Source organism: Calypte anna, chromosome 1, assembly GCF_003957555.1.
Source record: "Calypte anna isolate BGI_N300 chromosome 1, bCalAnn1_v1.p, whole genome shotgun sequence".
Classification (NCBI taxonomy): domain Eukaryota; kingdom Metazoa; phylum Chordata; class Aves; order Apodiformes; family Trochilidae; genus Calypte; species Calypte anna.
In genome coordinates this window covers 87,930,917-87,957,681 of record NC_044244.1, presented here as the reverse complement: position 1 = coordinate 87,957,681, position 26,765 = coordinate 87,930,917, and the positions used below count along the sequence as shown (strand labels likewise).

Here is a 26,765-nt window from a genome sequence, read left to right as displayed (position 1 = left end):
CCCCAGGGAATGGTCACAGCCCCAGCCCTGTCCCTGCTCAAGACATGCTTAGACAGTGGAGGTCAGGACACAGTACATACATGTTGCTGTGACACTGAAATGCAGGCAACACTACACTCATTTTTAGCACAGAGAGGTAAGAAACTGGCTCTGTCACCCATGCAACTATATGAGGATTCACCCCTGCTCATTCTCTCCCCACCCTGTGATCTCACAGTGAACAGCAAAGTATTTCTCTTGCTCCTTTCCCAACATCCTGATTCTGTCTTCAAATCAAAGCTCTGTTCCACCTTTCCCTGTGCAAAATAACCTCTTTTTCCAGCACTGAGCACACTTAGACAAAGTGTAAATTTTTTAGGTTTTAATTTTTACAAATGTTTGAAAGAATCACTGAGCAGACAGTGACACAAATAGATATTCCAGCAGTGACAGGCACCCAATGAATGACATTTTCCTGAATTCAGTCCCAGGTTCTCTTGGGATCAAGAGTGAAAGAGAAACAAAATTCACTACAAAAAAAGCCTGGTGCTGATGGCAGCAGAACTCCCCCACTTGGCAAAAAAAAAAAAAAAAAAAAAAGAATAAAAAAGTTCCAATTTTACCCTATAGAATTCTAAAGGTTAATGAAGATTAAAGGTGAATTACTGTATTCACATGGGTTAACACCAGTAAGCACCCCTGCTCTCTCCCCAAATTTAATTGGTGGGATGAAGAAGGGATTACAGCTGCCTAAGGGCAGAGCTGTAACTGGATCACCAAAGATGGAGCAGAGGCATGGGAACCAAATCTGGATACTTGATTAATAAGTTCAAAGTGAGGGCAAACGGTGCTAGTGGAGGCAGTTCTAAACTCCTCACTTGTATCTTCTGCTGGTCAGCGAGGCTGGCTCTAGGAGGTTTTAGTTTCTTTCATTTCTTCCCTTGCTTGATTAAAAGACTATCACTGAAAGAGAGACAGAAGGGATTAATTAGTTCAGAAAGCACAAAGCTGAACCAGACCTGCACTATGGACTTGGGATATGAGGTGTCACATCCAAAGGATATGGACTTGCAAGTCCTCTCTGTGAAGGACTACTAAGCATTGTCTCAAAGCATCTTATGCATTCTAGAATGAGGAAGGCAGAATCTGGTAAGAATTAAGGAAGAGGGATCTTAAAAATCAGAGATCTCATGGAAACCAGCTTTGATTTCCTTTATTGATTCTAAGAAAACTGAGCTTTTAGCTGCATGCTATTAGCTCAGCTGGCTCTGCTTTGTCCAGTAAACATTGGAAAGATTAGGCAAAGTCACCACACTCCTGCCAGTTCTGAAATCAGAGAATGGGATTTTCTAACATGGACTGGAAAGCTTTTAGAAAGTAACTGAAGAATCTTTCCTGGAGACTGTTACCCCAAACAAACAAAAACTTCTAAGATCACCTAACTGAGAGCCCTCTCTGCTATAAATGCAGGACACCCTGTCTGTCTGAGGACAGGTGAGAAGATGCTCCTGCCTCCTCCACACAAGGTTCATTTTGGGCCACACACACAGAGCTCCAATTACTAGCTGTCTCCTAGCTGATGTAGGCATTTGTGTGGCCTCTGCAAGGAAAGCTTCAAGCTTCAGATCCCAAGTGGGAACTGTGGTAGAGATGGGATAAGAAAGCCCAAGCCAGACACATCCCAGGCACAAGGCAAACATCAACACTCTTGTTCCAAGTACTAACAAAGTATCAAAATAAACAGTGTCTTACCTTCCTCTGTGTGTCAGGAGATGCAGTAAGGAGGGTGGAAAAAAGGAAGAAAAACAGGAGTAAATTGATTAGATTCAACAGAAATCTCAATTTCCACAGTAAGACTGCTCCCTACTTGTCTGTGTCCTCTGGCATCAGCCTCCTCTCAGAGAAAAGATCCTGAGAGACCTCCAGAAAGGGATCCAGCTTCACAGATAAGGTACAGGTAAATCCACCCACAACAGCCATCACGCCCCTTTACCTGGTAAATCCCTCATCCTGAAGGTTCAGTACCAAGTTATCTGCTGTGAGATACACACGGTTTTGTGAGGCAGCAATCTGAAAAAGAAAGCCATTACAGAGATGGCATAAAGGAGTATAAATACACACAGAGGAATAGCACTAGTAAGTAATCCATGTCCTGGTCCAAAACCAGCATTTGTTTTATACACTTATAATCTCAGTTAAATCAATACAATTCCCCAAAAGAAGTCTGTAACTTCCTGACTTCCCATCCCAGTGCCATCAGACTTTCTTAAAGGTGCTCATTCTGTCTCTCTGTCAGACAGACCTTTGATCCCACGCTTATCTGTACCCCTCTTTCAGCCTGCAGGAAACCAAGAGCTTTTGGTGGCTGCAGGTGGGTGTGGGTGATGGACTCTGATGTGGATCTGGCTTTGGTATGTGGGGGGCATGAACTCCTACCCTCACACCTAATTGCAAGATCATTGCAAACTAAACCTTAAGCTCTCCTTGAGCAGGGGAGGCTGGACAGGAACAAAGATCAGGACAGGGCAGGTCACATTCGCCTTAAATTCATCACGTGGCCACTGGGCTGGGAGGAGAGCACGAGGACTGCAAAAGAACAAAGGGAATTCTGTGCCCCAGTGCTCACCGTTTTTGAGATGTTTTGAGCAGCTCGAATCTTCCGTAGCTTGATGTAGCCTGGGTTCCTGCTGAGAGCTTCACCGAGGTACGGGGGAGCACAAATTAAGGAAAAGCATGCCAAGAGAAGCTGCCTACCCCCAAGTTTCTTCCTAAACCGTATCATCAAATATTTTAGCAGTCTCAGCTCCAGTAACTTGGGCCTTTGGGCAGGCATATTTTTACTTCTCCCATCGAAGAAGAACAGTGTGGGTTATGGAGACACTCAGCTGATAAAACTTAAGCCTTACAACATAGAGTGAAGGCTCACGGCCTCTCTGCTCTGTCCTAAAGCTTCAGATAAATCTCACTCTGCTCAACTGTTGGTGGGGTGAGGAGGGGTAAGGGAATTAATGACAGTGACCTATTTGAAGCTATCACCAGATAACAATCTTTTAAGTGTGAGCCCAACGCAACAGCTTCACAGGACTGTCCAGCTCACAAGCCAAAATCCACAAAATTTCCCAAGGCAGGATATCATCTTGGCAGCTGTAGCTTCCCCTTCAGCCTGAACAATCTTCTGCTTCTGCTCCTGCTTTGCCTTCTCCACCAGGAACTGGGCACGCTGTGCCTCCTGCTGGGCTGCAGAGAGAACAGCCAAAAGCATTTGAAGGAGATCCCACCTTCTGAGCTCTCCACCAGAAACCTACAGCTGAGGCATTGGGACTCCACTTCCCAAAGTACTAAGAGCATTCTGGGGCCATATCCACAAATAGGAAATGTATCTGAGTATACTTCACATTTTCTTAAATAAAATCAAGAGCATCCAGACATCCACAGACAGGAAACATATCTGAGTATACTTTAGATTTTTCTTAAATAAAATCAACAGCATCCAGAACCTCTACACATAAACCTCATATTAAGTGACTGAGTCCCAGTCTGAAGAAGAACCCTGGGATCTCAGTCCCTCCAACACCATTTGCTACCATCCAAAGCTTCTGGTAACACTCACAAAATATCCCATTTGGCTCTGGTTACTAAGGAGGCTCAGATTTACGGAGCAGTGACCTTGTAGCCCACATATCCACTTCCTGTTTAATAATTCAATAAAAAAAGCCCAGGCAATCCACCCTTTGCAGGCACAGCCTGAACTTACCCACTTGCTTTGCCTCCACAGCCGCTGTGTACTCGCGGCTGAAGCTGAGCTCTGTGATAGCCACATCATCCAGGATGAGGCTGAAATCCTTGGCTCTCTCTGTCAGCTCTCGTCTAATGAGCAGAGACACCTGGAACACAGGCACAGCAGGAGGAGTCACAAACACAGCCTTTTCTCAGTCCCCCTGACCTCCAAAACTGAAGCACTGACTGCCCTCCACAGCTCATTCACACTGGGCCCTAGAAAGACATCACCTAAAGCAAACCCTGAGCCACGGACACTAATTAATGCTTATCTCAGAATCTGTTGCCTCTAAACTGCTCTGTATACACAAAGCTACACCCAGCACTGACAAAAGTAAACGACAGCTTACTTATAGTACTTAACTATACTACACAATTAATATTGCAGAAATAATTTTAAAAAGCTTATTGAAACAATTTTTTTTTTGCTTTCACGTCCTACCACATCGAGTGCCACAGTTCCCACACATGTTTTTGGCACTATTTCCTTCTCCATTTTTTTTGCTGTTTGGCTGTCTACTTGTGTTTGCATTCAGATGCAAAAAAAAGTTACTATGTAATATGTTTTACCACATATCACATCTCTTAATTACTGTAGCTACTTTTCTGGTGTGCCTACACCACTTTTTTTAGTCTCTTTAGATGAGCGTTTTTGGTAAATACTTTGAATTATTCTATTTTAATATGCCAGTATCTTTTTCAGACAGGCTGAGAAATCGTGTACCAAATACTGACTTAAACAGAATTTACTGCTACAGTGTCATATCCTTGATGAATTCAGCATTTGCTTTTACTGGTTTTGTAGCCGTTTCTAAGCAGAATTCTAAAATGACACTGGAAACCTTCACTAAGTGAACTGCAAACAAATAACTATGTAAAGTCACTTTGTTATCTTCTAGTATCAACTGTTTCAAAGTATATCATTTTACAGTAATCAATATATTACAAGATGGCAAATTCAATCCTGTTTGTTCAGAAATTTCAGGGATAACCAAGTCCCTTGCAGACCAACACATCCTCCCTTTGCACTCACTCTCCTTACACATGACCTTTTACAAATCCTTTTAGCAGACACTGTGTGGCTTAGCAAAAGCCCTAAAGTCCCTGCTATGGATCAGCTCTCACAACCAGACATGGCCACTGAGCTCTACTCTTTGCTTTTTTGTCGTGGATCAGCAACTACCAACGAGATGCTTTGTACTTCAGATTCCGACAAGTTATCTTCTTGAGCAGCCTCACACAGCATCTGCTCTAAAGCCTTTGAAAGAAAACCAGCAACTCCTCTCTCCCTCAGCTGTGACAACAGACTGATATTCTCAGTATCTCTGCCAACCAAACTATCAGAATGCAGGCTTTGGGGTATATGCTTTTTTAAGCTGAATATTTCTATTATTTTGCAACACCCCCCATATAACTCTCTAATCCTTTTTTAAACACAAATATAGGCTACTCTTCTATAGCACCCACTACTAAGCATTTACTGTTTTGTTAACTGCTCATCTACTTTGCTTTCCAGATCCTTTAGAACAGTTTAATTTGCTTTGAAACTCTTCCCAAACCCACGTAGAGACAGCTATTTAAACCCAGTTTTAACCATTACCTGTAAAATCTGATGTAAATCAGCTCTCCCTCCCCCCTCATTGCATTACGTGGCAGGTTTGCACTCTAATTGGATGAATTAGATTTTCTTCTCAGAAGCCTGAGGCACAGGCTTAGTGTTTCTATCTAATTCAAACAAACTGTCATCAGGATATAGTTCCATGTCCTTTCTGTTTGAGAGCATCACCTACTAACCTACAACAGTTATCCCTCACCTCTTATCCCATTCTCCATATACAGCTTAGCTGTTTCTTTGCAACCCGAGTGTAAGTCTATTTCAAAAGAATTCACCTGTGCTCTCTGAGTGATGAGCTGTGAAGCATTAAACTTGGCTACTACACTCTTTAGAACTTCATTAACGATAGAAGGCAGCACTCGCTCCTCGTAGTCCAGCCCCAGACGCTGGTACATGCTGGGCAGCTCTGCGGCATTGGGGCGGGTGAGAACACGCAAGGAAATGTTCACCATCTGCAAATCTGAACAAGAGGGGAAAGAGGCGTGAGCGGGGCCGGGCTCCTGCCCCCTCCGACCGCCCCACGGGCGCCGTCTGGGGCCTCGTGTTCCGCCCCGAGGGGCCGCTCTCACCTTTGGAGCCGGTGGGGGAGGAGATTTTCCGTGGACGGGCTCGGATGTCGTAGATGATGGGGTACTGGAACCAGGGGATCCTGCGGAGGGGCGGGAAGCGCGTTAGGGCTCGGGCAGCCGCCGGGGCCGGGCTCTGGGGCCGAACCGGGAGTGGGGGAATTGGGTCCTACCTGAAGTGTAGCCCTTCAGCGAGGATGGTGTCCTGCTGGACGCCGCCGATGCGGTTGAAGAAGATGGCCCGCTGCCCGCCTTCCACTGCGGGGAGAAGGGACGCGGTCAGCGCGGGAGGGGCAGAGGGCGCGGGAGGGGAGGGAAGGGGGAGGCGTGCCTGCGGAACAACTCACCGATAAAGACGGACTCGCGGACGCCGTAAGCCAGGGCGCCGGCGCCCAGCAGCAGCTTGAGGGCGGTACCGACACCGCGCGGCCCGGCCGGCAGCCGCCCCGCCAGGTCCTTCAGGTTCTGCGCCATGGCCGCGCCGCGCAGCGCGCCCCGCCGGGAAGGACACCGGAACCTCCCGCCGCCAAAACGCTCCGGCGGGAAACCGTGGCGCCGGAGGTGCCACCGCCCCCTCACACCGCCTTCCGGCGAGTCCGCACGGTCTCCAGAAGTGGGTCCAGCCGGAGCGAGATTATCGGCGCACTCCCGGCGCCATCTTGGGTAACCCGCGGAGGCGGAGGGCGGCCCGGGGCGGGGCTGCCGGTGCCGGGCGGGCGGGGCCGCGATCCGCGGCGGAAAGGAAATGGCGGCGCCCGGGAGGCCGCGTGGGGAGAAGGAGGAAGAGGCGGCTGAAGAGGTTGCGGTGCAGGCCAAGCGGCCCCGCGGGCAGCGACGGCTCTTGGTGGTGCTGGAAGGGGCGAGTCTGGAGACCGTGAAGGTGCGGGCGGCGAGGGGCCCGGCCGGGCCAGCGGCGGCTGCGGGCGCCCCTGCCCACCTGTCTGTGTTTGGCCCTAGGTGGGGAAGACGTTCGAGCTGCTTAACTGCGACAAGCACAAAGCGCTGCTGCTGCGGAACGGCCGGGACCCCGGGGAGGTGCGGCCCGACATCACCCACCAGGTAACAGCGGCGGCCGCGGCTCCTCGGCTTAAGGAGGAGCTGTCCCTAAGCGTGCGGGTCTGCTTGTGTCCCTGGAACGGGGGGGAGTTTGGGCTTCTCTGTGCTTGCAGTTTGCAAGTTCAGTAGCTCTCTCTGCTTGGGTATGGGATTGTTTTAGGTCAGCACTACAGTAGAATTCGCGTGTCTAGACGAATTCCTTTTCTGCCTTAACATCGGTCTCTGCTGCATTCATGGGGCCTAACCTTCAAGTCTTCCAAGAGTCCTCTCTCCTGCACCTTTTCTGTTTCAGAGTCTCCTGATGCTTATGGACAGCCCCCTGAATCGGGCTGGTCTTCTGCAGGTTTATATCCATACCCAGAAGAATGTTCTAATTGAAGTCAATCCCCAAACCAGAATCCCAAGAACCTTTGATCGATTCTGTGGTCTTATGGGTAAGTGATTTAAACTTTATACCAGCCCCAGAATAATGGAAGCAGGTGTTTAGGAGTGGGAGAATTTTTGGAAGGGTCAGAAAGCTGCACCAGCATTAAAAATGTGAAAGAGAAAGGACCAGGAAAATGATAAGTGCCTTTTTGTGAATTCAGCATGTCCAGTCCAACCACATGTTCCTTGGCACAGTGGGGAAACCCTGCATGGGACTCTGCTAGTAGCAAAGTAACTACCTGATCAGTATTTCTTAAGGACTGCTTTAGAAGATGCTAGGAACTGTAAAGATAAGGCTCGTCTATCTGTAGCTCTGATCACTGAGTAAGGAGAGGATTCCTCCAGCAAAAGAACAGACAGATGAAGTAATTGTTTTTTCTTGCCAGTTCAGTTGCTGCATAAGCTCAGCGTTCGAGCAGCGGATGGGCCTCAGAAGTTACTGAAGGTAAACATCCTTGGACTGTTCACATGTAAAGTTGCAACACTTCTCCTTTGGACTTAAGTGATATAGGAGTGCTTTCCTCCCCCACACCCCTTGATTTTTGATAGAAACTATGAACTTAGCCTACACAGTAAGGTCTCTTACATCTCTGCCCCTATTAACTTGCTACTTTCTGTAGGTGATTAAAAATCCAGTCAGTGATCATCTCCCCGTGGGCTGTATGAAGATAGGTACCTCATTTGCAGTGCCAAAGGTGTCAGATCTGCGTGAGCTGGTTCCTGCAGCAGAGCCAGTTGCCATTGTTGTGGGAGCTTTTGCCCATGGGTCGGTAAGCACACATATCCTTTACTTGGAGTTATAAAATATCTATCACCTCGCTTTAATTCTTGCTCTGAGTATGGAGATTCTTTTTTTCCCCTCTTTTTGGTCACCTCCCTGCCCCCCCCCTCCATATCCCGCTCCCTCTTTTTCCCTACAGGTAGGCTTGCCAAAAAAAGGCCCAAGACTGCTACATTTGGGGCTTTCCTCTCTCCCACGAGAGGGCACTAGTGAGGACTTGCAGTTGTCCTGTTGTGTTTTATTATGGTTCTTTTCAGTCTTTTAGAATTACTGTGCCTCTCCAACGAATGGAGATGGGACAAAGTGAAAGCTTACAGCTTGATTTACTTTTTTTTTTCCCCCCTCCCTTTCCCTAGGTCAATGTTGACTATACAGAAAAGATGGTCTCCATCAGCAACTATCCCCTCTCTGCTGCCCTGACATGTGCTAAAATTACTACTGCCTTTGAGGAAGTCTGGGGAGTAGTGTGAGCTGCTGCTGCTGCTCCTTTCCTGAGGGACTCTTACACAGTGACTCCAGATTCTGGAGAGGTTCTCTTACTTAGGTGTGGACCTGGAGGACTTTGGGCTCCTGGAAGGGAAAAGGCTTCTATTTTGTCCTTGTAGCTTCTGGAGCAATGAAACTTTAAATGCACAGCCCCTTGACCTTTTTTCCTTGTATTAAAGGCCACTTTTTATAAGAGTGCTTGTGTATTTGACTTTCTCATGTTTTGTATCTAGGGAGGGTCGATCCCTTTATAGCAGGGACTCAACCCAAATTTGTCAGGGAATGGAAATTCCTAGCTGTGCCCTTACCACCCCGCAGCTGGTGTTGCTCAGTCCTGTAGAATCACCTTGCTCAGTGGTGTGCAGCAGGGGTGTGCACTCCCCCACTGAGGCAACCCGAGAGGAAAGGAGCTGAAGCCGACTTGAAAAAGACCAGGAGCAATTTTTATCTTGGATGACCAACGTAGAAAAGTCAAGAAGGTGGCTCCAATGCAATACAGTGCCTGCCGTGAGTGTTTTACAATCATCTGAGATCAGCAGAGAGATACAAGTGTCCACCGAGGGAGGCAGAGAGATAAGGCAACATATAGAACGTGGAGGATCTGGAAGGAAGCTTATTCCTTTTCCCTCCTTTTGGGTCTCTGACGCTGTGCTTTCTCTTTCCCCCTCCTCAGGTTCAGAAAAAAGTCTTAGTTTAGCACAGCGAACTTGGCAGGTGATGCTTTGCTTCTGGAGTGTTAAATCAACTCCTACAAATGCACAGGTGGTACAATCTGAAAAAGAGAAAAGCGCCAGATTTGTTTCAGTTGGCTTTATGTTTGCCTTTCACCTTGGGATGTAACACTGTTACCCCACTTCATCTCCTTGTCCCAAGTGCAGTATTCTCTCCACATAGTACAGTCTTACCTTTTGGCTGTTATTCTGCTTTTTTAAGCTTTTCTTTTCGTGGCACGACTAATCTGCGAATGTAAGGCAACACAAATAATAACGTGAAGTACAACACATGGCCGAGGAAATAAACAGATCTGTACACCTGTAAAGAGAAAAGCAGGGTTAAGGATCGGCAAGCAGCTTTGAGCCAAGAACAGATGAGAAAGCATGGAGGGAAAAAGGATTGCTTTCATGGGTCACCTGTTTGTGGCTACTAAATACCTTAATCCATTTGTCCCAGGTAAAAAGGCAAAATGGCACCAGAGAGTAACCCATAAACATCCAGTGGTTGGTCTGCTGCAACACGTAGAAGAGGGGTCGCAAGACAGTGATGGATGCCAAAGTGCTCAGGGGAGGACTATCCCGAATGAGGTTTATGACCTGATTTTAAGAAAACACAGAATTCTCCTCAGCTGGATGTCCTATGGCTATATAACGCAGGCTTTGAGGCCAAAGTACCTAGCCAGCTGTGTAAAATGAATTTTAGTAAGCAGACATCCTAAAATATAAGTACCCTACCCTGCTCAATGTTTTAATTAAGGAAAAAAAAGTTTAAATAGGGAATGCTGTTCTCTCAGTACTGGCCGATTTAGCAGAGGAATTCAGCTCATGTGCTTGTCCTCCAACCTCTCCAGCTGCCAAGCACTTCTGTTGCCCTCTATTCATATGCCAGGTTCTCCATTTTCCTTCCTGTCATCTTCACTCAATTTATGGCTTGTCTGTGCAGAAGCCAGCAACCTACTGAGCTCTTGAGAACAGAACTGTATGATGTTTGAAAACCAAAGTGAGGATCTGTTTTTCATATTCAATCCAAGTAAAGCCCTCAGTGTGGTAGTTTTTCCAGGTTCCCAGGGAAAGGCTAATGCAGGCCACCCCGTTTTGGTAACTCAGACAAAGCGCACCTGTCTTTCAACGATGACTATAAGCAACTCCATCTGAAAGCACACCAGGTAGCCAGAGTGCAGCCCGTGCCAAATGGCCAGGAAGAACAGGGCCAGTGCCTGTGACAGCAGTTTGTTACCCAGGAACTTCAGGCGCTTGAAGATGTAACTAGAGCAGAAAAGAAACAAATTGGAAGTGCTTCTAGTTTATTGCTTGTCCTCCCTTCTCTGTGTCAGAGGTGCAGGGCCCAGGTGACTCTGCACACCCTGTGGTGGCAGGAACGGCAAGGCAGCTCCCCTCACCAGGGCAAGATGTACCTCAGACCTTTTCTTGAAGAAATCACAGCTAGTGGCAAGAAGTGGTTCATCTAGTGATGCATGCAGAGATGAACATATTTTACAATTCAGTTGTGTGTCCCAGCAAGTGTGTTGAGCCAAAACCTGGCTCAGTCATTGCACAGGAAGCATCAAGAGGGGTGATGTAGGAACCACTGTCAGAGCAGTTCTGTAGCTGTTGGACCAGGCAGCCACAGCGCTTGCTGTGGTCCCATTCTAGCTTCTGCCCCTTCTTGACATCAACTGATTAGTGAACTGCTCTTTCAGATGGAACGAAAAGCTCTCTCTAACCCAGTAACCTTTTTCAAAATGGGACAGCAGCAAAATTTGGAAGAAAGTGTGTAGGAACTGAAAATGCAGACACTCCTCTAATGCTTTCTCCTAGCCTAGGATCTTGGTTCTGTTGTCACAGATGTTCCTAACGCATTATAGAAAGAGATTTTTGTCCTGCTCACCGGGCCACCCAAGCATTGGTGTTGGTGTTGAAAGAAGCGATGGTCCCTGTAAACAAAGGTGTTGTCTCATACAGCCAGACCTTCATGTTGGCACAGGCATTCCATAAAGGCTTTCCATTCTTGTCCTTCCCATTGTACCCCAAACCAACAAGGATGCAGACACCTTCCTAAGAAAAAAGATTCACAAGAAAGATGGAAAAAAACATGCTTTTTTTTTTTTGCTTTTTTGAAAGGCAGAGCTGGGGGAAGCTCTGACTCTGTTATTATAGAGTGGAGAGGCACCACTGTCGATGAAACAAGTGGAATAAAAACTGCCTTTTTAGTTAGATAGTCTTTACTAACTTAAAGCAAGCTAAACTATCCTGCACTGATCCCCAGATATTTGGATTAGTTCCATTTAGTGCAAAGTCCAAGAGCATGCTAAGTAGCTGCAAAGGTGCTGTGTTTGTTCATTTGTCTCTTGTTTCTGGAACGATACCCAAACTCACCGTAACAAGCCAGCAGGTTACGTATTTGTAGAGTATAATTTTTCCCCAGATCAATATGTAACCACAACGGAACCAGAAGGGCTTCTCCTGCAGAGAGAAGAAGGAAATAGAATGAAAATAAACACTGGAGTTGAGTGGGAATAATGAGAAAAGGTGGATGAGAACTCATCAGCATCTTTTGTTTTAATCTGATGTGTGTGTTGAGACTGCTATAGGGACCGGACTGCCAGGCTACTGGATTCTTCAGATTTATGTATAATCCTCCTTCCTTTGGTAATATTTGGATGTACTGAAATAGGTACTTTTAGAAGACTATGAAATTAGCATAATCATTGTAGAATTTACACCTCCATTTAGTCATACTGACACAGAAACACTGATAACCTGCAGGTTGCAATTACTTGTTAAGAGTTTTCTAAGAACCTCAAAATTGCTCTAAAGTCTCTCAAATTACTTTAATGAAGTTCTTTGTATGTAATGGTTAAATGGAAGGTCATTAAAAGGTCACAAAATACATATGTTAGGTTTCCAAGCCCAAAATTAATTCTCTGTAAGTTTTCATTTGATTCAGTTCAGTTTAACATATTTCTGTTCTGCATAAAATGGAATCTATAGGACAGGCAGTAAAGCCAGATCAGTTGTGGAAAGGCTTATCACTAGTTGCTGGCTTATTTTTAGTTTGAGGCAAAATTAAAAAAAGAAAAATTAAAAATTCCACTCTTGTAGATGAAGTGCCCACCAGAGAAGTGAAATTCTTCCACACTCCAGGACTGCCATACGTACCATATAATCATCTGAGATGAGGTATTCATCTGAGATGTACAGGCTTGACAAGGTATAGGTTACTAGAAACAGGAGACCCAAACTCAGGCGCTTGAGAGCAGGCACAAAACTGAGAAGGAAAAATACGAAGGTCAAAGAAAAGCCTTGGAAAGAGACTGTCAAATTCATAATTTTAAAAACAAGTTGAGAAGAGGAGGTAGGGGAGATAGCAATAGGGAGTCACCATCTTCCACTGCAGCAGATGCCTCTGTTTGGAAGCTCAGATGCTAACATGACCAGGTTGGGACCGAGTCTGTTCCAAAGATGTCAAGTGGTTGTTGATGTTCATGCCCTGGAACAATGCTAGGACATCATGCAGAGACTTACGAGCAGCTTTTTAAAGTTGCCATGTTTTAAAAATAATTTTTGATCACAATACTTTAGTGTTGAGGTAAGAAGGCACTCTGCTGCAGGGAACATGTGGAAGATTCAGCATTCTGGGGTCTTAGGAAGGTGAGAAGCTAGGTGGCTTTTTATTACCTATTGGGTCTCTGGCCTTGAACGTCAGTCATCTCACCCCTTGCCAGTTTCTGATAGTCTACCATGGAGAACTGAGGCCCCACCATGAAGGCACCATAGAAATAGGAGAATCCTGAGACCTCCAGCAAGGTAGGAACTCCACGGACAGCAAATTGCCGCTGCTCAGGGGTCAGGAACTCCTGCACCAAAGGCAGTGACATTAATATCATCCTAGGGGATCTCATTCTAGCTCTGGATGCTATGTTTTCAGCCTACTTCATTATTGGTCTCAGTTGTTGCTCTCCACGTATATGGAACTTTGTATTTAATGTTCATTCTTCTCTCCAGCCCTGTCTACGCTCACTACCTTTAAAAAGCAACAAGATCCAATGGCTAAGACCCATTGCACAGATCTTTATTCCCAAATGAGCTCAAAACATGAAACGGATCTATTGACATGCATCCTTGCTGCCATAGTAGTAGCACTGTATCTGACCTATCCCAGTCTGACTGCAAACAGTACTCTCCTAAGACCTTATTGTCCCACAATTCCTACTTCACGATGCAAGAATTCGTTGTCTTTAAATACTTGGAACTTTGTGGACATCTCAGCTCAACCTTGTCTTCTTACAGTCAGGGGTGGTTTCATGGGTGCTTAAGACTCAGTCAGGCCCCAAACAGGAGATGGGGAATTTAGATACTTGAAGCAGGATTAAGAGACTGTAGTAAGCATTCTGCCTTCTCCCACACACTGGGCTGTGCAACTTCTCTCACTGTTTTCATCTGTTCAGGGCCCTGAACAAATAGTTAAGGGCAACCATTCACAAGGATACAGTTAGACTTTACAGGGCAAAGGAAGATGAAAACTGAGATCCAGTGGTGACGGTCTGCAAGCTAAAGGTACACTACCCACAAGACAGCATTTGGGACTGGGAATCTAAAGCAACAGCATTTGGGGAAGGAGATGGTGCGGAATTTGGAAGGGGGCAAAATAATATTCTGACATGATTGAAACACCTTTTGTCCATCTCTAATCACTACTGTCTCCGTTCCAAATTATTTCTTTCCACTCCAGAATCCAGTGTCCTCTGACACTGATAGATGCTCCCCTCTCAGCTATGGCTTTTACCAAACAATGAATGCACTTCCTTTGAACTAGGTGTTCTGACCTCTAGCTGACTGTAATGCCACAGAAGAGGGGAGGAGGGATGAAGGAGAAATGGTATCTCACCGGATCTTTTCCTCCATCATAGTAATCGATGGCCAGACCTAGAGGTGAGAAACAATTATTTGAAGCCATGGGATAGGCTGAACAAGCACTACTCTCTTCCCTGAGACATGTCTTGCACAGGGCAAGAGACAGAAAGTAGATGTCACTCACCAATCAACTTGAGTGTCAAGACACAGTGTGGCATTGTCCACTTGATGTCATAATGCTCTGTGGCTGTGAAGTAATATCCAGCCATAAGGTATGTCTGAAAGAAACCATTGTTTGGGTTATTCAAACTAACTCCTCCAGCTGGTTTTGAACTGTGTCCACTTTTCCACCCACAGTTGTTACTGGGAAGCACAAAAGTGGACAGACGGCTCTTTTCTACAAACTGATGCAGTACTAAAGATTTTTACCATCTGAAATAGGAACGTGGTGAAGACTGCAGTGATTGTGCGACCCATTAGTCTCAGTATGAGGAACTGGATTAGGACACACAGCAGGGAATGAAAGAACTGCATCCCTGTGGGACAGGAAAGAGAGAGAGATGGAGTAGAAATGACATCACAGGTCCTCCAAAATCATAGCATACCCTGGGATAGGCAGCTCTTTCTGCCCAAACTCATCTTACCAAAATTGAAGTAAGCAATTGAGAGTCCCGTGAACACATTGTAGAGATGAATGAGGTAGGTCTCCTTCTGGAAGAGGAAATAGCGCTGGAACAAGGCAAAAGGATATCCTGAGGAGGAAAAAAAAACAATAAAGAAAGAGTTGTAAATTAGTGTAGACAGGCATCTGTAGTGGTCCAGACTGTAGCTTTTTTCAGTATGTTATTAGGAACACGTACTGTACATAGATATATCAACATAGGTCACAGCATACATTCCTGATGCTGTATTTCCACCTGGGGAGATAGATGCCAGATGAATGACTATGTATATTATACAGAAGAAAATACTTCAACAGGAACATATCAAAGTTGGCTCTGAAGTGCAAGGAATTCCAAGATTACAGTTACTGGCCTCATTCAGTACATGAGACACGTAATGCAGAAATTCATGAATCAGATTTTAGTCTCTGATTCATTTCCAAATTCTGTGACAAACACAGTGAATGTGGAGAGAATCTGGACTTAAAACACAAAAAAAACCCCAAAACCCAAAAAACCCCACCAAAGAACCAAAACAAAACAAAAGTGGGGGGGAATTTGGGAATTTTATGGTCAATACCATTACACTGTCTTAAAAAATTCAAACCCCGCTCCCACCTTGACGAGTTCTCACACAATGCTGACAAGCTTTAGTCCCAGAATTCCTCAAATGACCTTCAGTAGCATGTTCTCTTTTCCACCTCTCCAACTTCAGATTTGCATCTCATTTGTGAACTACTGGGCACACAAAGCTGTAACTAAAATCCACTGATATTACCCACACAGTATTTTTGAAAAAAATCAAAGTCAGAAGTATTTCAGATGGAGCAGCTAAGATAAGTGGAAGCAGGGTTTTTTGCTAGCATTTTCTGCATGTCAGCTCCCAGTCTAATTTAGAAATGCCTCCAGATTATTCATCTGTGGCTCTATGAAGTGAGAAGCAAACATTTGTGAAGCACTATAGTAGCTTGGTGAGAACTGACATACAGAAACCCATGAGTAAAATTAAATTCTGCTTTCTAGGTGAGGTTCATGTAGCATGCAATAAACATTGCCACATAACACACAATAAGCAAACAAATAAATAAAAGGAATGTTTTAATACATATTGACACAGGAAGCATTGTCCATCTCAGTAGCATGTGAAATCTACACTATTATTCTTCCTAAAGGCATGTGCACAGAGAGCTGAACTGGAACAGCAGAAGCAACTCTTAATTCCTCCATTCTGTTACTTATTGCTTTACTTTGCAAGCTTTCGTTTTTTTATCCTGATTAAAAACAAAAGAAAACAAAACCATCTTCTAGAAGAACAAAAAATTTCATCACATACCATCATACTGGCATCCATACTGCCTAGCTGAAATCTGCAGCAGTGGATAATCTCTGAGACTTGCACTAATGGAGTAATAGCAGCAGTAGGTACTTAAATTTTTATATGGAGCTGTAATAAAAGGTGATGAAATGCACATTTTGCTAAGAAGTGTCTGACGGATGGCAGGTTCCAATAAGCAAGGCCATTACTGTGAGAGGAAACTCTGTCTCCTTATGTAAAATACACATATTGCAGTCTGCCAGTGCTAACGGGCTGAGGTGGGACTGGAGCCATTTCAAGGTCCTCCCTCTTCCTGCCAAATCCCTGGGGTATTAGGGATTTCTGGGCTCCCTTCTAGGTCCCAGACAGCACCACACTTTACTGAGCCCAGCTGTGTACCTGTTTCTTCCTGAAACCAAGCTGCTGCTCCCAATTTCCTCAGCCTGTTGTCACCCCTCTTTCGGTTTTCCCTGCCTCCTTGTTCCTTTTCCTTCCTCCTTTTGTGTCCAGTGCTGGTTTCCACGCCACAGGATGCTTTCTTGGCCTGAGTGACCAGCCAGCCCCACATACCATGGCCCTTTGCCTGCAGAGCCTGGCAACCTCACTCCTGCATGCTCATCCAGCTTCATCTTCCCTTCTGCAACCACAGCTCCAAATTCCCCCACAAAATGCCATGCCCAAAACGCCCATTTTCCCTTCCTGCTCTGACACCAGGATCAGAGTTACCTGCCTCTGCTGTCCCTGAATGCCAGCTGAGGGGCAAGGACAGAATCTGTAAAGAAAGTTAATCATACAGGCTCTGTAGGGATAACTCAAAGAATTAGAGCAATTAACGTGATTGGAAAAAAAAAAAAACAAAAAACAAACATGCAAGAAGTAATATTGTCTAACAGCCTTCTATGCAGAAACATACAGAAGGAGATTCTTTTTTGACCCGTCAGTTTTCATGCTGAAGTTTGATAAACTTAGTAACAACTGGCTTTGTGAAATGAGAATTGGTGAAAAAATTATAAAATGTAAACATCAGCTTTGATAAAAAGTTAAAATACTGAGGTTTACCCCAGAAAAATGTTTCCCCCTTTTGAAGAAGATCTGATCAGAAATATAAGCAAGGCACCATCTACTGCTGTTTGTTGCCATTTATGGTTTTAAAACCACATTTTTAAGGGCCTCCCGTTCTCAAAAATCAGTACAATCTTACAAACATTCCATAGCATCAGAAAAAAAATAAAAGTAAGATTTTTTTGGCTCCAGCCATTGCTGTAGAGAGAATTAAGTTATGACCATAACTATAATGTACCTCAAATTTCTAAAAGCCAGACATTTTATCTATTTTCTACCACCTCAAAATAGTGTTTCCACTCATTAAAAAAACTGTCTTACTTGTTGCACATACTCCTTTTTTAGCTCTACGCAGAATGTGTAGAACCCCATGGTTAGGGTAATGCTAAAGTATAAAGAATTATGAGCCCTTGCACATAGAGTCACTGGTATGTGCAGAGTATATGTTTTTAGAAAGCCACAAATTTAAATCCCTATCTTGTACTGCATGGCTGCTGCTGCAGCTAAAAAAATCATGTTGTTGGTCTAAATTCTTCTGATACCCAGAGCAACTTGCAGTACTCTGGACTGCAATTTAGTTAGTTTTGCTGCACATGAGATAATTTTCTCAGGTTTACAACTGGGGGAGTTCCACACTGCAGATACAAACTTCAACACCCCCCCAGTGACAGTGGATACTGAGCAGCAGTGGCCATTCTGCTGTGGCCTGTGCATTTCTGAGCACTCATATACTCTCTATTAAACAATGAGCTATTCCTACCAATAACAGCAGCACTCCTGCCCCACTACAGGGTTCTTGAAGCAACCTGAATCAGCACAGCAAAAGCAGAAGGGGAATTTTTCATGACACTGTTGCCTCCTGGCAGGCTTGCAGTCACATTTGGGTATGTCAGTGCTGCAGGATGTTCTGCTGCTTTGCTTTCCCCATTCAGAAGCAACAGGAGTGGAGACACAGCTCCTTGCTGCTGAGGGAGTCTGTACAGCAGTGCCCTACCTGCCAAACTCCTCTTTCACAGCTCCCCCGAGGCAGGAAACCAGCTGTAACACACCAGGGGAAAACAGAAGGTGACCCACTGATCCAACGTAATTCTCCTCTCTGTGCACCATGGAATTAAAAAGTAGTCTGCATGCTAAGTTGATTTTTGCCTCTAGATAAGACTTTCTATAGCAGGGAATTAGCAATTGATACAAAAGGGACAAATTGGCCGGGACATGCTGCTGCTAAACTCCTTTTCTTTTTTTACTTCATGGGAACAAGAGGATAATACGTTGTTAACAGAACTCCAGCACTTGAAGGAAATGACAAGGTCAGCTTTTTCCCAACAGCCATTTGAGAGAGTAACAGGCAGCTGCACAATGCCCAGGTTGTCCACAGATACAAGAATCTAACTGAGCAAAAAAGTAAATAAGCAAGATGCTGGATTAGGCAGGAGGATAGTTATAATTCCAAGTAAAACCAGAGCTGTCACATTTGCCATCTTCTGGAATGGGTGATTAAGATACTGGGGTTTTTTTTCTTAGAGATAAAGCTACAAATAACACCACCAAATAACAACAAAAGAAACATTCTTTTCATCTCTGCTCCCTTCATTTCCCCCTTTAAATGTGTTAGCTTCGTTTCATCTTCAGGAGAGCAGATCAGACTATTTTTATTCTTCTCCCTTTTGCTGATCAGTTAACTCCATCTACCTTTGTCAACATCTAGCAGATCAACTGCTTCAACTTTCTTGTAAGACTGCTAAAACTAAAAGGAAGGGGACAACAGGAAAAAGACATGTAAATATCTAAGCCTTACTTAGTATCTTCATTTCAAAGGTATTGCTTTTTCTGCCTATAATACTGCAAAAGTCCCACATCTTGTTTAACACTGGGTGTACACACGAGTATTTTAATTCAGCCCAGAGTGTACTTTTGAAATCCATTTAAGGTGCTATATTTTGCATAGCAGAACTGTCTCAAATCATGTGTACAGGACTCTATCAGACAAACCTGAAGTGAACTGAAAACACATTCCAAAGGGTGCTCTGTCTGTATGACCAGACTGAAGCAAATCCAAAGTAAATGCCCCAAGCCCATCAGGTACTGCAAAAAAACCTAGTCTGCTCTACAGGTCTACTCCTGTACCATTTTACTTGCTAATGTAGATACAAGCAGTGTGTAGCATTATACAGATTTTTTTTTTAAGGAATAAGATGTATTTGAAAGCTAAGAGTTTAAAAAAGGCAGCTTGAGTGCTCTGTGACAGGGCTGATTTTAGCACCTGTGACAGAATGGTGCTGCCTCTTACAACTTCTTCTCTCACTTCTTACCATTGAAACCAGTTGTTTTCCTCCCCTTCAGCAAGGTTCTTGCTTGGCTGACCAGATGGGGACATGATTTGGGTGACCACAGGGAGAATTTCACTGAGTCGAAAAATCTTCCAAGATTCAGAGAGCAGGAATAAGCAGAGGACGTAAAAAAAATGTTAAAGAGATAGAAGAGGAGGAGATAAGACCATTCGCAAGCAAAGCAGCTGGTTTCTGGCATCTATTCAGTCAGAACATGTTAATTTCTGCAGGTCACTGCCATGTCTATAGATGAGAGAAGACTTTCCCAGTGCTTTTCCTGGCAGATCAGCAGGGTCAGTTCTGGCACAGAGCTCTACAGACTATGCTGGCCCCTCTCCACACCAGGCAGCAGAGCACGCCAGGTAGCTTGCAAGCCACTGTCTAATAGTGTGGCCACTCACTCCAGCAACCAGAAAGTAACTCTGCAGCTATGGAGCTGAGACCACGGATGCCTTCCATGCTGACCTAAAGGCAGTTTCTCCTGGGGGAACACTAAGCCTGGACCTCCTGAAGAGTGCAGAGTAGAGGACATACCTCAGAAGACATTTTTGTATGATTGATAGACATGAGTGTACTAGACATACAACAGCTTTTTAAGTGGCAGGATCCAGAACTATCCTTCAAGTATTACTGCTGTTGATAATATTGCCAAATTGAAGCCTAAATTCTTCATTTATGCAAATTTTCACATATAGGAACTCTGAAGTTGTTTTTTAATCTTCTGGGTAATGGAATCTATTCTAGTTGTATTATTTGCTTCAAAATTGCAGGATGTAAAGGAGGTGTCTCTGATTTAAATGTAAAGCTGTGACTAAACCCCCCATAATTTGCTCAGCAATGTGCTGTTACAATCTTCACTAAGAAAACTTGGCGCCTTTTAGGACTACTTTCATTTTTGCTCTCGGTTGCTCTTCCTCCTTTCTCTTTCTACCCTGTATTTAAACTTTTTTCACGACTGGCAGAATGATAATAGATTTACATGACCTCATTTAGTTATATGAGATCATGACTAAGTGTGCAGTCTTAGTCTGAATCAAGAGAGTCCTATTTTTTCAACAATAATTCAGCCTTCTCTGGAAATAAACATAAGAAGTTTCAAAGTTCTTTCCAATTCTTCCTCTTTTTAAAAAGGCTATTTTTTACCAGTTTCTAGTGATCTACTAAACAGTGAAACCCTAGAAACAGTTGTCACAGTAGAACTGCACAATATAGAGGATGAACTGCATTACAGAAGAAGAAACAAGCAACAACTTTTAAATCCATCTTATGAACAGAGTACCATGTGTCATCCTCATGGTCTTGCTTTGAAGTAATTCAGCAGTATTAGCTGTAGGCACAAAATAATTCTCTTCCTGAATCTATGCAAACACCTGAAATGGAGGAACTGTGGGAAAAGCCATATCTTGCCTGTCCTAATGACAGTACCAGCTTTTAGAAACACCTTTCATTTATACCCCACGCCACTGTACAAAGTGGTCAGCAGTGCCAGTTGCATTACCAGCAGGTTTAAAGCCTTCAGTCACATTAAAAGGATTGTAAGCTAAGCTGCAATTAAACGAACACTTCTTTGCTAGTGCCAAGTTAAGGAACTCTTCTCACTCCCACATTGCTCTGGAGTGGTGCTTGGCCCTTCCTTTTAGTGTAATGGTATAACACTTTACTACTCATGCATTAAGCAGGAAAGCTGGAGTCAATCCTTCCTGCCTGAGTGGTTCAATCTACATGACCTGTGAGAGTATCAAACTGTAGACAAGGCTGTTTCGCATGCCTCTAAGCCTTCTGTCTGAAGTTATGCCTTCAGTTGCATGTAATTAAGAGATACTGAGTGAGGGGAAAAGGACAAGGAAATGTGCAGCTCTAGCCTCCTGGGAGCATACACATTTCAGGTATGCAAGGCAAAGAGATGTGAGCAGGTTCCCAGTCTCTAATCCCAGACTTTTACCACAAATTATAAAGATCCATTAAGACTTTATGCAAAGAAGACAGTGGCCTACATCAGGAAGGGACACTGTTCCATCTCAGTGGCTTAGCATGGGGACTTTATGAATGCACTGACTGCAGCGGGCATCTATTCTTACCATTATGATAATTCTTTGCTGTTTATTTCAAAGCAGTGTGGGTTTGCTCACCCATAGGACACCACGCAGTAAACAGCCTTCCAATGCCACGTTCTAGCTTACTGCTACAATGAGGAACTCAAGAGAACATGTTCAAGGGGCATTCTGCAAAAACACCACCCTACTGTATGCATCTGCCTCCACACATGCTTGCTAACACCTTTTTTATATCCATACTTGTTAGACTAGTCTCTTGACTGGTTCAGTAAACTAGCCCAGTAGCAAACTATCTGCTTTTTCTGGTTTAGGTTTCTGCCAGGCAAGTAGATTTAATCAGATCACAATTAAAGTACAAGAGACAAACGTGGGAGAAAGGCCAGCAAGACTTTTTCTGTTCAGCTGAGGGACCTGGCAGATTAGCTCACACTGATTTATGTGCATGTCCTGTATACGTTTTCTATTACTTTTCCTTTTGGAGAAGAAGTCTGGTGTAACTTCTAAGTTAAGTTCAAAATTATAGCCAGTTCAACCCCCTGTTATCTACATAAAGAATGTTTTGTTTGATCTTTCACATTGCACAGCAAATCAAACAGAACCAAGTGTGGTCCAGACCACAGTTACGAAGTGACACAACTTTTCCTGTGCCCCTTTTGAAAGTTACACATCTAGTTAGCCAAAGGAACTTTGACAGATTACACACTAGCAGCTGTACCCCTTCCAATATATTTTTAGGTTCAGATAAAAGCTTGCACATCCTATCTGCTAGGTGACTACACCACCAAAAGCTTTCAAAGCCCTAAGTTTCACTGGGCATCTGCAGAGATATATCCAGACAGCATGAATTAATGCTGTCTATAGCCCTGAATTAATGTTTTGGGAGCCACAATCTCCCCCTCAACGCTTAGCCCACATTGTGACTCCAGCCCTGCCTTTGGCCATTTTACATGTGACTTAGTTAGCTCACGTTTAGATAAGCACAAGCAGCGTGTGTTTTGCAACACACTTCTCATTGCAGGTGGAGTGCCAGCACAACATCCCAGGTCTTCCAGCCACTTAGCTGTTAGGCTTCGCTCACCCTACCTGGCAGTCCCCGTGACGACACGCCACGCTCGCACAGCTCCGTGACTGCTGCGGACACCCGCAATGTCTCTGGGCAGAGATCTCTCTCTCTCTGCGCTCGGATGGGGCGGCATCTCAAAGGGGCTGCGGGGACTCCTCAGCGCGCACCCCTCCGGGCACACGTGCGTGGGGAACGCGATGCACACGCAGGACCCGGCACTCACGCCAACACAGCGGGACAACTGCAAACAAAGTTCTTGCGCCCAAAACGTCGCCCACGGCACGGACCCGAACCAGACTCGCTTCGTTGCACTCCCGCTACCGGCACCACCGCGGCCGGCTCCGCGTGTCCCCAGAGACAGGCTGTGCTCCCGCCCCTCGACGGGGGGTGCCCGCAACCCTCTGACGGGCACCCAGACTTCCCGCGGGCAGACCCGCCGGCTCTCCCGCCCTTCACAGCGGGCTCCCTCTGTCCGCCGGTGGGGGATTGCCCCGTTAGCTGCTGCCAGACACGTCCCGATCGCGCCGCAGCAGCAGCCGGGCGCAGACCGCTCTCCGCCGGGCCGGTGCTGGCGGGTGGGCTCGCCCGGCGGCTCCCCGCGCACACGTGGCCTGGCACGGCGGCGCTGACACAGGTGCGACTCCGCGCCGGCAAGGAGCTGCCCCGGCCTCGGCCTCCGCGCAGCGCAGCGCTGCCCGGCAGGGCACGGCACGGTGGCGGAGGGGAGCGGAGGGGTCGGCCGGCCCCACGGCGGGAGGGACGCCCTGCTCGGGGCTCGCCCGTCACTCCCGACCGCCGCGCCTTCTGTCCTCCCTTACCCATCAGGATGGAGATGATGAGGCGCAGCGCCTGCTCCGACGAACCCAGGGCCTCGGCCGCTTGGGCCAGGCCCCAGCCGGACCCCGCCACCGCCATCTTCTCCGCCGGCCGCCGAGCCGGCCGGTCCTTCGTTCCCCGAACCCGGCAGCGGCACCAACCACCCCGGCCCCCGCACCGCTCGCGGCCCCCTCCGCGCCCATTGGCTGGGCCGGGCCGGCCGCGCCCCCGCGGCGCCTCCGATTGGACAGCGAGTGGCAGTGGGGCGGGGCCTGCGCTCACTGAGGCAAAGGTTACCCCGCGGGTGGGCGGTGCCGCGGGGCCGTCCCCGCCAGACGGCAATTGGCGAAAGCGCTTCCGAGGGGGCGGGGAGAGGTCCCGGCGGCGGCGGGCGGGGACAAGAGGGAGAGGCGGAGGCCGCCTCCTTCCCCATTGGCTGCGGCGAGACAGGAGAGCGGCGAGCAGCGAGCGGCGAGAGGCGGGGCGGGGCGGGGAGGGGAGGGGCGGGACGGGGGTTATTCGCGGGCACCGGGTGTCCAGGGGAGGGAGTGGTGGTTGTGCCAGCGGGGCAGGACTTCGGTTGCAATCGGCGAGGGGACGTGGATCTGGGTCTCCGCCTCGGCTTGGGGTGCTGTGCTGCTGGGTGAGAACAAGGCACGCTACAGAACCTCCACGGTGCTGCCAGGTCTGGACAACCCAAGTGGCTCCCAGGAAATGCCCAGGGTGCTGGGCTCTTGTGACCCAAAGGGACACGCTTCCCCCACCAGGTAGCTGTCCCCTGCCTTGTCACCATGGCACCCAGTTCCCTGTGGTCACTCGGTGGCTCTGCCCCCACACACAGTCTCCTCGTAACTCTTCAGCTGGGGGACCTTCTAGGTGTATCCCCCATGCAGGTTGCCATGGGTGCACCCCAAGGTCTCAGCAAAAACTTCAGGTGCTAAGGATGTGATCCTCTTCCCCTTGTTTGTGTTACCATTTTCCTGCCGTGACGTTCAGGTGGGCAGTATTGCACGAACTTAGCTGGAGGGGTAAGCACAGACAATACAGGTTTATATGAAAAGGGTCCTCTGGAGGGCTGATCCAATCCCCTGCTGACAAGCAGGACTCCAAAACTGGACCATGTTGCTCAGGGCATTGCCTGGGCAATTGCTGTACACTTTCATGGGTGGAGAGCTCCCAGCCTCCCCAGGCACCTGAACCAGTGCTGAATCATGCTTTGGGTGAAGTATTTTTTTGCCTAAATTATACTCTGCATTGCCTCTGTTGCAAGTTATGCCCATCATCTCTTGTCCTGAGAAGTGCCTGACTCCATCCTCTTTACAGCCACCCATTAGACAGTAAGACCTATTAGATCCCATTCTTTGTCAAATCTGACTGGGAGGGACTGACCAGCCAACGTGCCTGTATAGACCTTACTTGCTTGGGAGATGAGTCTACAAACCTCCCCCTCCCTTGCCCTTCTCTTTTCCAGGCTATGCAAACCTTAGTATTCCAGATTCCTTAGTATCCAGTCCCCTACCAAGTGGTCCTCCACTGGGCTCTTTTCAGTTTGTTCACACCTCTCATGCTGGGAAGCCCGGAATGGAAACTGTACCACATATAACTTTATCTGTGCCACACAGAGAGAAATAATCACTCCTCTCCACCTGCTGTCATTTGTGCTCTTAGCTCACACTGCTACAAGGGTGCATCACAGGATGGTGTGCCAGGATCCCCTCAGGATCCTGCTGAGCTGCTTCTTAGCCCATGGTCTCTCACCCTGTGCTGGTGCACAGCACTACACTGACATAGGTGCAGCTCTGACCATGAGGCTTATGGCATGGCTGTGGCATGGGCTCATCCACTGGTGATGGGCAGGGACAGTTTGCTGCCACCATCTTGCTGCTAGCACTGCTAACCTCTGATTAGCAGACAATGTTCATTCAGTGCCTCTGCTTCCCCACCCCTGCCCTCTTGTTTGCCTTGGCTTGTGGTTCTCCGTCCCCCCCTCCCCTCCCGTCCCCGTATTTTTTTCTCCAGCATTCACCTTTGCTTTTCCTGTCTTTGCTTGCAGAGCACCTGGGCAAGCCCAGTACAGAGCAACTGGGCCAAGAGGCGCTGGGCCACACAGGGGTGATGGATGAGTGTCAGCTGCCAGTCTGAGGTCCTAAGTGTCAGCAACAAGGCGTCAGGGGCATATTGTCCTAAACCCCTGGGAAAAGGTCTTGGTGGGCATGGGTTGCACTTTATATAATGTGCTTTTTCCTGCAATCTTCCTTTCCCCACCCCAAAATGGCAAAGGCAGACATCCAAAGAAGGAAGAAGAAATAGTCTCGGAAAAGCAGTTTAACTGCACATGGAGCAGTGCAGTTGAAGATGGAGAGGGTGCAGAGAGTAGACTAGAGAAGGAATGAAAAGAATGAAGGAATGGTTTGACAGAAACCTCACAAAATTCATCAAAACAAATTGACCCGGCAGAATATGTGGCTTAATGTGGGGTAAGGAAGAACTGAGCCAGAATCACTTCAGAGGTCCACAGTGAAACAGTGAGAAGCAATGGCCTTAAGCTGTCACAAAGGAAATCTCAGTTGAATCTAAGGGTGCTTCACCGTGGACACAGTGCTTAGAGAAGCTGGGAAATCTTCAGCCTTGGAGATGTTCAGAAGATGCCTGGACAAGTCCCCAAGGTTCAGAGAAGGTGAGAAAAATGGAAATTAAGAGTAATCAATGCAGTAAGGAAGGGTGTGAAGAAGGGAAGGTCTTGGCCTTGACCTCCAGAAGCCCCTGAAGGCAGCATCAGGTGCAGAGTGGCAGTCCAAGATGGTCAGCAAGGGTTTAAACCCCCTCCTGGATAGCTGACTCCATCAGCTTAGACTTTACAAAGGAAAAGGAGGCCTGATGGCATCAGCAGTGAAGAAGTCCATAATCAAGCTTCCTCCTGTGTTGGATACAATTAAATTATTTTACAGATGTAACAGTTGTGCAGATATAGGCTCTTAGTGTCTTATCCAGCTTGACCATGCTATTGTCTCACAGGTCATTGTTAGAATTTTATTAGAAGTTCATGAACAAGTTAAAAAGTGATTAGAACATTCATGAAAGAAAGATCCATTGAGAACATGTAAACAGTGAGATATGCAGCTTCTGGCTCATTAAGGCTCTACACTTTAGACAGCCAAAAGTTGGAGAATATACTAGGGAAATATCATAATCTTGCACTCTTCCTTTAACCTC

General features: G+C 46.4%; 3 protein-coding genes across 3 annotated transcripts; 1 reads left to right on the top strand and 2 right to left on the bottom strand.

The window, feature by feature from the left end:
- Nucleotides 1-346: 346 nt before the first annotated feature.
- On the bottom strand, nt 347-6,476 carry PHB2 (prohibitin 2). Its single transcript, XM_030458806.1, has 10 exons — nt 6,285-6,476; nt 6,111-6,195; nt 5,941-6,020; nt 5,647-5,831; nt 3,734-3,863; nt 3,113-3,216; nt 2,606-2,683; nt 1,973-2,049; nt 1,732-1,737; nt 347-942 (listed from the first exon to the last, which is right to left on the bottom strand). Exons 1-10 carry the CDS (start codon nt 6,409-6,411, stop codon nt 909-911), a joined length of 906 nt encoding a protein of 301 aa, XP_030314666.1. The 5' UTR covers nt 6,412-6,476; the 3' UTR covers nt 347-908.
- A 180-nt stretch (nt 6,477-6,656) lies between these two features.
- Nucleotides 6,657-8,875, top strand: EMG1 (EMG1 N1-specific pseudouridine methyltransferase). The gene is made up of 6 exons (XM_030449508.1): nt 6,657-6,817; nt 6,895-6,996; nt 7,286-7,427; nt 7,806-7,864; nt 8,040-8,189; nt 8,557-8,875. Exons 1-6 carry the CDS (start codon nt 6,683-6,685, stop codon nt 8,668-8,670), a joined length of 702 nt encoding a protein of 233 aa, XP_030305368.1. The 5' UTR covers nt 6,657-6,682; the 3' UTR covers nt 8,671-8,875.
- A 232-nt stretch (nt 8,876-9,107) lies between these two features.
- LPCAT3 (lysophosphatidylcholine acyltransferase 3) lies at nt 9,108-23,755 on the bottom strand. Its single transcript, XM_030449497.1, is given in 14 exon segments — nt 9,108-9,458; nt 9,592-9,718; nt 9,838-9,996; nt 10,518-10,665; nt 11,288-11,454; nt 11,776-11,862; nt 12,559-12,667; nt 13,078-13,256; nt 14,288-14,325; nt 14,438-14,531; nt 14,683-14,789; nt 14,898-15,005; nt 23,555-23,687; nt 23,690-23,755. Coding segments are annotated over 13 exon segments (1,512 nt in total). The 3' UTR covers nt 9,108-9,458; nt 9,592-9,601.
- Between the last annotated feature and the right edge of the window lie 3,010 nt (nt 23,756-26,765).